The following is an 11,354-nucleotide window of genomic DNA, read 5'->3' on the forward strand; positions in this document are numbered from 1 at the left end:
ATGCAAACTAGCAAGTATCACAACAAAATAATTAAAGGCAATTGTCATTTCAGCTGAACAATCTTCTTGTTAGAAAAGGGTCAGAAGCATAATGACAAAATACATAAAATGTAGGACAGTTTGAATAGGCTTTCTCTCAGTACAAGTTTAAGGAAGCTAATCATGTGACAGAAACTTGATATTTTTAGCAAAACATATTCTAATGAGCAGGTGGTAGAAGCAAAACATACTTCAGGATTAGACCTTATTCATGAGTGCAATACTCAGCTCCTTATGCTCCTAAAATCTGCTTCCAGTTGGCAGTTTTGAAAGCGAGGTTCTGCTTTGCAGATGTGAAAATGTATAGCCATGAATACCATGTTTCTGGGACTTCTGGAATCATCAACTTTAGCAAGCAAAGCTAAAGATAATGGGTGATTCAAACCAATATGAAATTACATCCACATTTGCTTCTGAAGTATAAATACACTATTTATCATATTTGAGTAAAACAATAATATTGTAATAGTAGGAATATATGGTCAAAATACATAGGAACATATGGACCATTCTCCACCCACTCCTGTCTGCTGTCAGATGTTGCACCCGCTGCTTGCTGCTCATTATTCCTTTCAGATGTTGCTGCTATTTCCCTTTTTGATCTGGTTCGCAGCAGACATGTGCATCTTGAGCTTCATGAAAGCCCCATTGCCATACATGGCTTAAAACGTCAATGCCTTACCCAGGCCAAAGAACAATAACCTATCAAAGACACACTTCCTGGATAGGATCAAAGTCTAAAATTCACTTTCCTGGCTGAGGCAATTTGCAAATTACCATGGCTCACACGAGAAAAATGTAAATACATCACACTTTTATCAACGATACAAGCATTTGGAGGGATAAAAGAAAGGGGACATTTGTCAATGAACGTATTTCATGAATGGAGAACTGAAAAACAATATGTGATTTTAAACACAACGGCCACGCTTAAAACAATTCTCAGAGAAAACTTTCTCCAAACTCAGAAATGTGGGAATGATTCAATTGATTCTTGTTTTTCAGACAACATTTAGATATTCTTCATTGTGGCACTCATTTTTGCATCATTTCCAGTTCAGTAGTATTGCACTCTTCTGAATGGCGAAAACATATAGCAGAAGGAAATATCAATTCACTACTGTTAATGTCCAACAGTGTGGGGGCATTAGGGTTAGTAAGAAAATAAGCGAACACGTTCCACGTTTGTATTGTCTCTAAACTTACATTTCATGCAAAACAAGAAAGTCAACATCACATTTTAACCCCTCTGAGTGGCCATGCCGTTTTAGCCAATCAATAACGGGCAATGATGGACCCATATTACATGGAGACTAGTCAAATTATTGTATCCTGGAAATTGGTGAACATATTTATTTTAACTGGTTGTGGCACAAGGCAGTAGATAACAGACAAAAATTCAATTTACTTAATTTTAATGCATTTCTACCTATCTAATTTTAATGCAGGTAATTTAAAAACATCTAAAGACAGATTATCAAAACATTTTGCTACGAAAATAAAATGAAGAAGCTCCTTTCATAAAGATAAATCCTCATATCAAACACAGGGATTGTTTTTAAATACTTAGAAACATAAAAATGGTTAGACAAGTAAATGTTCCCAATCATTCTGTTATTTAGCAATATGCATTTTGCATTGCAGTGGCGGAACAGTTTCAGTAAAACTTTAACCCACCATTCTGGTAGAAGTTGGAATAGTTCAAGTTCCCAAGGAATTACTCAATCAATCAGTCAGGCAGTCAGGTGCTTGTAAAGCGCACTACTCACCTGGTAGAGTCTCAAGGCGGTGGGGGGGGGGGGGGGGGGGGGTTGAGGGAGGGTAGTTCCATTTGGGTCATCTGAAGAGCAAAGTCTTGAGGTCTTTCCTGAACTGGAGCAGTGTGGGGCTTTGCCAGAGCTGGAGTGGAGGGGGAGGTTGTTCCTGGTCTTGGCTGTGAGGTAGGGGAAGGACCTTCCACCCGCTCTGTTCCTGTAGAAGCGTGGGATAGTGGTCAGTGCGAGGTTGGCTGAACGGAGGTATGGCCAGTGGCCTTGTGTAGCTTCCTAAATATTTCATAAACACCAATAGTAGGTATATATATTCACACCGAAAGAGAAGATGAGCCTCTATCTGTAAAGTTTTTTAAATATTATTCAACCCATTCTCTTATATACTCATGCAAACAGCCGAGAAAAAAAGAAAAAAAAACGCTTATTATTTTCTTCGATTCTCACAGAAAAAGCATTGTTCTCATGCATGCCACCTTTTCGTCCATACATCTTGAGATTTTGGACGATGCAGTTTATCCATCATTTCTCATTATTGAACCTTCATTTAGGTACAAATTGGTGTTTCCTTGAATGAAGCAAATCGTTTATGACTACTCGAAAGTTTTCTAATTTGCGAACATTTAGAAAACGTGCATTGCTCGTCATTGCCTTCTCTTCTGATACTACATTTTTTACAGTTCTACCCTTTGGAACTCACAATACTTCACATTGTAACCATGCATATTTACTCAAAATGTGCATATATTATGAATGCTTAACTTATAATATGCTCAGTTTCATCATTCTTAACGTGGAGGTGTGTGGCTTTGTCAATCCTACATACGTGATATCCATTTGGAAATTACAACTTATTTCATACTTATCCCTGGAGAAAACATTGGCAATCACATTCTCCTATGATTATTTTCAACCCCTAAAAGTACTCGAGTGAGAAAAGTGTGCAATATCTGTCAGCAGAAGAATTCTGCTAACACACTGAGACCGATGGGGTCTGTAATGAAGAATTACCACCAGAAACAGACACGGTATTCCGAATGACTCTGATAATTCCTAATTTCTCAGTGGTATCTTAGGGTTCCACTTGTGATCCTCAGTAACGGATGTATGACGTTACAACGCATGCTTTTACCACGCATGCCTTTACAACGCGGTTTTTACAACGCATGCCTTTACAACGCAGAGTGCTTTGGGGCGCTGGATAGTTAATAGTTTAATTTACTATTGCAACTCCAGTCCCCGTGGATAGTACGGAAGGTGTTGGATAGTAAATTAAACCTATTCCCTATCCTAGAGCGCCCCCCAGCGCAATGCGTTGTAATGGTTTGCGTTGTAAAAGTTGCATCGTAAAGGCCCTGCGTGGTAAAAGTTGCGTTGTAAAGGATGTTTTCCTCAGTAACTCTGCACTGCCAGAGTTACTTGTACCCCTATTCTCAGTAACTCTGGGGAGCAAAGTTACCGAGTGAATTACTGGGAAACTCGAAATAGAGCTTCCATATTGTTTTCAAACTGAAGAAATAATAATATTCATTATAGTCAGGTGTGAAAAATCTGCAACAATTATGTGGGAATACCTTCACTTTCCAATTGATGCATTTCTGCTTTTTTAATTTTCAGCCACAATTTTTAAAACAGCTGGAAACTGGACCGAAGATGAAATCGTTATTCATAATAATATAAGCTCTACCCCCAGCGGCATGTCAGAATACATTCTCAGCAGGGATTACAATTATCAGAAAAATCTACTGCGGAAAAATGCAAGTCCACAGACTGCTTGCTGTATTGTGCGGACAGGTTTTAAGAAAATAAACCATCAGCGAAAGAAATGACCCACTTCTGTATCAATTTACCCTAATCCGCCACAAGTGTGATTTCCTCAAGGAATAAAAAGGTCAGAAAAATAAACAGTGTTACAAATGAAAACAACACAATTATGAAAGAGCTGTTTAGAAAGTCATCTGCCACAGGGCACCTTGTCAAATCTATCGGCACTCCACGCGTGCTGAGGGTATTGTTCAGTACAGTTCTTTGTTTTCGACCTCTCGTTATTTATTTTCGTTCCCAATAAAAGTGGATTTATACTGTACTGAATGCGCGACCGAAAGGCGCCCACGTTCATATTTCTTAAAGAGGAACTCGATAGAGCATGTTAGTTTCTGAGACAAAATGCTTCCTCAATGTACTTAATAGACGGCCTCCAAAATATTTGTTTTTTAAAGAAAAAACTCCATACCACTCTTCCCCTTCCAAGGCACCTCCATCAAGATTTTTTTTTTTTAAAGAACAAATGAACTCTCCAAATATGTAATTGTATTTTCTTTCCAATACAGATAGCCATCATGTATTTGCATTTCACTAGTAAGAGTCTTGAACCAGCATTGGTAAAGTCAATAGGTCTGGCTTTAATGTGAGAAGCAGGCTTAAACAGATGTGCACAAATGTGTACAGACTATTTGCACTTTGCTACTGTGTAACGTAACAATTGCATCTTATCATAACCTCGAGGAACAAAAAGCTGTACCTTGATAAAGGCTTTAGCATATTAAAGTCAGACGTCTTGGTTTTGCCTATGTTTGGATTGGTTTTGTCAGTGAGGCGCAAAGCTCACCGTTCCATAGAACTTAAGTTGTACCTTAATGATGGGGCCCAAAAGACCATATCCAGTCTGGTCCTGTCTATGTTCACTTTGGGGGGAGAAAAGCCTTAGCAATATGAAAGGGTGTTAGTGCTGCTGATTCTGCTATAGTAGCAGATGTGGAAGATGTGGTCACTACTCTGCTGACATCACAGCTGTGATTGCTGCTGTTGTCCCTGATGTTGAGAAGGCTCTGATGAGCTATGGTGGCCGCTTTTTTCTCATAACTGTATATAGTAGTTTTGCATTTGACAGTGTGGACAGGTAGACCCTTAGGAAATTCCTCTACCACTACAGTGTGCCAGATAAACGCGTAAGAATCATCAGGAACTCGTTTGAGGGAATGACCTGCAAGATAGTCCATGGAGGAAAACTCACAAAAGCCTTCGATGTGAGGACCAGAGTCTGCCAGAGATGTTTGCTCTCAGCTTTTTTTCCTGCTGGCAATACACTTGATCATGAAGACATTGATAGAAGGGAGAGGAATGGGATCCAGCAGACACCTTGGACTCAGCTAGATAACCTGGACTTTGCAGGCTACCTGGCCCTACTCTCCCATACCCATCTGCAGGTGCAAGAGAAGACCCACAATGTGGCAGCCACATCAGAACAGCATGGCCTCTATATCTTTTGGGGAAAAACCAAGATCCTGAAGGCTAAAATGGCCAGCACAACTGCAGTCACTATTGCAGATAATGTACTGGAAGAGGTTGAAGCCTTCACCTACCTGGGCAATGTCATTGACAAGCAGGGCTGCACAGACGCCGATGTCAAGGCAAGAATCTGCAAAGCAGGGGCTCCCTTCATTCAGCTAAAGAAGATCTGGAATTCCAAGGACCTACTGCTGAAAGCCAAGATCAGGCTTTTTAATGGCAATGTGAAATTGCTCCTCCTGTATGGAGCAGAAACTTGGAGCACAACAGTGACCACCACCACTAAAGTCCAGTTAGTCATCAACACCTGTCTGAGGAAAATCCTCCAAATCTGCTGGCCAAACACCATCAGCAATGGCAACCTATGTTAGCAGCCTTTCCAACCCCCTACTCATGAAGAAATCATGAAAATATACTGAGGATGGATAGGTCACACCATCCGTAAGCCTGTATCCAACACCACCAGGCATCCCTATCCAGGAAGCCTCAAGACCAAAAAAGAAAAGAGGAAGGCCAAGAAACATCTAGTGACAAGGCCTCGAGGCTCACTGCATTGAAATGGGTTACACTGAAAGAAAAGCCCAGGACAAAGATGGCTGGTGAGTTCTGGTTGAAGGCCCATACCCCATGAAGGGCGGTAGGCATAAGTGAATATGTAAGTAGTTATATATGTATGTATGTGTATACACTCAGGCACTCATGCATACAGTCACAGACCCCATCAGAAACCTACCTATATAGCCAATCACACAACCACTCCCAAAGATTACAGGACACAGTTAGGAAATAAAAGTTTTAAAAAGTTGAAAATGTTGAAATTCACTGAAAATGTCAAAAGGTACATGGACATTATAGTTAGGCTCAGATTTCACTTGTACAAAACCATTGAAATTCAGCAGTTATAGGTCCAATTACACTTTGGTTTCACCAATTCGGGGAGATCAAAAACAAAGGTGAGCGCATTGTGGTCTGAAATTGTTTTAGGGGACTTGATCATATCAATCATTACCAGGCCCTCTAACGATGACATGATGTAGTCGATCCGGGAATATATATTGTGGGGGTAAGAAAAGAATGTATGACCGTCCGTCTTTTTGCCTGACTGAACCCACATATCTAGTAAGTTATGGGTTTCCATTAATTGCCTAAGTGCGCTAAATACCTTTGGTTTGCGTCCTTTATAATTCAAAGTGAAACTGTTATTGATGAATACGCCTATATCTATGTTGAAATCCCCACAAAAAATTAAGGAGCCTGTCCAGGAGGCCAGTTCTATCTCTAACTCTTGGAAGATGGTGGGGTCATCCATATTTGAGCCATAGATTGCGCATATTGTAAGACCACACTCTAGTTGAGCTATCGCCCATCTGCCATTCTTATCCGCTAATCTGCGGGTCGGGGGGCCCATGATAGGTTTAGCTAAGATAGCAATCCCTCTAGTTTTAAAGGATTGGGTTGTGGCTACCAGCAGATTATATCCAGGTAATTTAAGTAATTCCCTATCAGTAGTTACAATATGAGTTTCTTGCAGGCAAAGTATGTCTACTGGATTCTGGCGTGTTAATTGGAATAGTTGAGCCCTTTTACTTTTATCGTTTAAACCTGCCACGTTCCATGAACATAAACTCACTCTCCCCATTTAAGAAAAAATACGTTCAACCTGGTTTCCATATATCGACCAAATGAGCTGCAGCTAGCATCAAAAATTATAATGTTTCTTGTTTTTCTGCCATATTTGTTGTAATCCACAGATAATATTTGCATATACTTTACTTTGCGAATAAATTTGCGAATGAATTTGTACATTTTTTTGCATTTTCCCCCACCCCCACCCCCTTTCCCCCTCCCACCCCTTGACTGCCCACCCACACCCCCCCCGCCTCTCCCCCAGTGAGGCATTTAGACTCTAGCTAGAGTCTGTTGTGATGGAGAGACATCGCTACCCAGTGTCGCCCATATAGACATATCTTATACAGTCCTTTTATCAGGGCGTAAGATAGGAGAAAATACATGATGAGAAAGGAAGCGAAAGAAACAAAAAAGCAGTAGTGAATAAGATAAAGCCAGAAAACTAAGAGAGCAAACAGTGAGGCCCATTATAGAACTTTTATATAGAGAGCTAAAAAGAAAAAATCCTGTCTGGAGAGTGTGATAAGCATCAGTTCTATGTATATTTTGGTTATCGTTTAGTTAGAGGAATTAGATAGGACTTAAATAGTCCACATGCTAGCACCCTAGGGATTTCCTAGGGATTTCCTTTTTTTTTTTTCCCCCACCTTTTTCTTCTTTTTTTTTTTTTTTTTTTTTTCCCTTTTTTATATTTAGTGACTAATTGGTGGCTATCTCACAAAAACGTTATCTAATTCATAACCTTGACTAGGTATGCTGTTTCCCCCTTGTTCTCTCTAGTTCCCTCTAGTCCCCCCTCTTTTTAAGGCAGAAAGGCAGTAAGGCCCAATGATATAGTGAAAAAGTACATCTCTAGTTCATGCTGTCAAGAAAGTCTTTTGCTTTGATTTCTGAAGTGAAAAACTTAGCGTGGCCCTTATAGACGACTTTCAGAGTTGCCGGGTTATTCAGGTACACCTGGGCCTTTTTCTCCAAAAAAGGCTTAATCAGTTGACGAAGCCGCCACCTCCGCTCCACCGTGGTGTGACAGAAGTCGGGTCTAACAAAATAGGAAATTTCACCTCTTGTCCGATGAGCATCTGGTCTTGCTTTCTCGGCAATAGCTTGGCGGAGGAGGAAATTTCCAAAGTACACTAAGATAGCCCTTGGGTATTTAGACTGTTCCTTTGCGGCCCTTAAAGTAAATGGAGTTCTGTGGGCTCGTTGCACCTCTAGCTCCCAGTTCCAGGTGGAAAGTTCAGGGAGCGTATCCTTGAAGAGCTGGATTACAAACATACGCATATTCTCACCCTCAATTTTTTCCGGAACACCAAGTACTCGGAGGTTGTTGCGTCGCATGCGATTTTCCATTTCCTCGAGTTTCCACCTGACGTCTTTTAATTCAGCATCGTGAGCATCTACTTGCTCCTTTACAACTGTGGCTTCAGCCTCATTTACCACTATGCGGTCCTCCATGTCGGTCATTCTTGCATTTGATGCAGCCACTGATTTAGAAAGTTTGCGCACAACTCCCTGGACTTTATGGAGTGCTTGTTGTGCCCTGCGCCCATCTTTTGACGTCTGTTCCCTATGAGAGGCAATTGCCTGTAGCACTGTGTCCATGACAGATGTCAAGGTGGCGTTTTGCTGATCAAAAAAAGGGGAACTATCGCTATGGGTTTTGGAGGGAGGATCCTGCATGCTAGTATGAGGAGATTGGGCCCTAGGGCGACCACTAGTACCAAGGTGGGCTTTTTTCTTTTTTAGCACTGTGTGCCGCCTATGTCTGCCCATAACTACGTCCGGATCACTATCTTGTGAGCTTGCATCCGTGTTTGAACAGATTTCTGAGTCAGATTGGGGATCAGAGAGAGAGTAGGAGTCTGAGTCAATGTCTTGGTCTTGAAGCAGTATAGACTCCTCCGCACCTTCAGAGATGGTAAAAAACTCTGATGGTTCCTTGTCTGTATCTGACGCTAAGCCTGACCCCAATTTGAAGTCAGTTGCACACTGCCCATCACTTAGATGCTGCCGAGCGATAGTAGTCTCGTTACCCAAGCTGGACGTAGCTGTCTCGAGGGGGGTTATGCATGCCTGGGGATGCGCTGGAGCTGGAACTGTTTCAAGAGAGTTAGGCTCAACAGGCTCAACAGAAGAAACAGAGGGAACATCACTGTGAAGGGTGTGCGTAGCCTGTATTGGTTGAAGTACTGGTGAGGATGCAGGTCTTACCTCCTTATGAGTCGATGCCAATCCTTGCTGAGAAGATACAGCCCCCGCTGATGTAGGTGCTTTTTGCATTGTGGATTCTAATAGTGTTGGTGGCATTGTCTCTGTGCCAGGTGGCCCCCCATCCGTTTGGGCCTGTGTATCTGAATGTGGCTGTGCGGTGATGTCAGCTGCCTCTTCAGCCACTTCTGCTTCTTCAGCCTCAGTCGCCTCAGAAGGGGTCGGATCTGCCGGTTCTGCCGGTTTTCTGGCCTCTGTTACCTCCGTCGGTTTTGAGCGCTGTGAAGCCTCAGGGACTTCAATGGGAACCACTATACTGGGCTCCAGAGCAAACACTGCCTGGGGAGAGGGCAGCGAATCAGGGCCGGCGGGAACTGCGGGAGCAATCACCGTCCCGCTCCTTGCGTGGTGAACGGGGGAGGAAGAAACAGCTGCTCCGGCGGGTAATTTTCGCAACAGGTCCACCACGGACGGCCCTGGCCCGGGCCCCGGTGTAACAGGAGTCTTTGCCATCTTGGGCTGACCTCGCTCTCTCTTATGTGGTTGCTGTTCAGGGCAGGCTCCTTCCTCCGATACCGAGCCGCAGCCGCGCCTTGCCGCAAGCTTCTGTTCCCGGGTAGCCTGTTTAGCCGCTCGGGTTTTGGAGGCGGCAGTACCCGATGCAGGATTTTTTGGAGCCATCCTTGCAGGGATAGAGTCGCCGGTCCGGATGGAGGGACTCTCTGTACCTCTCTGTGCCTCACTGCCTTCGCTCAGAGCGCTCGGAACGTTTGGGAGACGATGCCAGGAGAGGAGCCTCAGCAGCGCGTAACCGAGCACCGAGGCCACCAGATGCAGAGATGGATGATGCCGGTCTGCTATAGAAGGAGAATCAGATGCCAGGTAAGCTCCTCGCATATTACTTTACTTTTTTCCCTCCCGGATATATAAGTTCAATCATTCATATCTTTTCTGCCAGCAACGAGGATATAGGTCATTCTCTTGCCATTCTCATAAAAAAGGAGATCGCCCTTTCGGTTTTTCCCAGGCACTGGGCAGAGAGTGTCTCACAGCGGTCTAGGGAGCCGCCGCCATCTTGCAATACAATTTCAGACCACAATGCGCTCACCTTTGTTTTTGATCTCCCCGAATTGGTGAAACCAAAGTGTAATTGGACCTTTGACAGAAGACTCTTGATTAATCAGGAATTCATATCACATATGAGAAATTGGGCACAGGGCTTCTTCGATTGTAACCGCTTTAGCACGTCACGAGTAATGGTCTGGGACTGTTTTAAAGCGGCAATAAGGGGAGAAACTATCTCATTTGTCGCCAATAAAAAGAAGCGGGAAGTTAATATCAATATACAGGTCATGGAGGAACTTTCCGATCTTGAGACACTCCATGCCACTCAGATAGGCCAGGGGGTCCCAACATCTGAAACCTCTAAAAAAATACTGATATTAAAAAATGAAATTAATAACATCTTGATTCAAAAAGCAGCCGAAACCTATCAAGCTAACAAAAATAAACTATATGAATCAGGGGAGAATGTAGGCAAATACCTAGCATTACGAACACGCCAAAAACAGTCACAAGGCAATATAAAGATGATTGAATATGAAGCCAAGGAATATACATCCAAGCAGGATATCCTAAACATATTTCAAAAATACTATAAGAAATTGTATCATAGCGATCTGACAAATTCGGACTCGGACATCACGTCATTTTTGAGCAACTGGCTCCCAGACCAAGACATAAACACTAGGTTAGATGACAGGATTAAAATAATACTCGAGAGAGAAATTACCTATTCTGAGGTAGAGATTGCTCTATCCGAACTTTCCAATGGTAAGGCGGCAGGCCCCGACAAAATCCCCCTAGAACTGTATAAAATCCTAGGTAAACAAATAATTCCGTTATTGTTAGATCTCTTTCTCGGAGTGCAGTATAACTCCGCCCCACCAGACTCCTGGAAACTAACGAATATTATAATTTTTCACAAAAAAGGTAAACCATCTCAGCTTCCATCATCTTACAGACCGATATCCTTGATAAATTCTGACTCAAAGCTTTACTCAAAAATACTAGCCAACCGACTGAATGGGGTTATCAAACATCTCGTATCCCCCTGGCAGCACGGATTTATACCCGGAAAGGGCACTACAGATCATACCCGGAGAGCCACTACCCTTTTTGATATCATGGGAACCACGGGGGGCGAGATGGCGATGATTCTCCTCGATGCCGAAAAGGCTTTTGATCGAGTAGCATGGCAGTTTCTCTGGAACATATTAGAACGAAAGAATTTTGGATACAAATTCATCAGAGCCATCAAAGCTTTATATACCAATCCTAGTGCAAAAATCTCTATATGTGGCAATGAGTCAGAGCTTATCAAGGTACATAGAGGCACAAGACAGGGTTGCCCATGCTCCC

The 11,354-nt window shown here is 42.7% G+C and overlaps 1 protein-coding gene across 1 annotated transcript; it reads right to left on the minus strand.

The window, feature by feature from the left end:
• Nucleotides 1-7,577: 7,577 nt before the first annotated feature.
• LOC147708914 (uncharacterized) lies at nucleotides 7,578-9,614 on the minus strand. The gene has a single exon (XM_086925406.1). It carries the CDS (start codon nucleotides 9,612-9,614, stop codon nucleotides 7,578-7,580), a length of 2,037 nt encoding a protein of 678 aa, XP_086781532.1.
• Between the last annotated feature and the right edge of the window lie 1,740 nt (nucleotides 9,615-11,354).

The sequence above is a fragment of the Lissotriton vulgaris genome, chromosome 6 (genome assembly GCF_964263255.1).
Source record: "Lissotriton vulgaris chromosome 6, aLisVul1.2, whole genome shotgun sequence".
In the NCBI taxonomy this organism is placed as follows: Eukaryota; Metazoa; Chordata; class Amphibia; order Caudata; family Salamandridae; genus Lissotriton; species Lissotriton vulgaris.

Bases quoted from the DNA above. Each gene is read 5' to 3' on its own strand.
- LOC147708914 (XM_086925406.1), bottom strand. From the start codon at position 9,614: ATGGCTCCAAAAAATCCTGCATCGGGTACTGCCGCCTCCAAAACCCGA.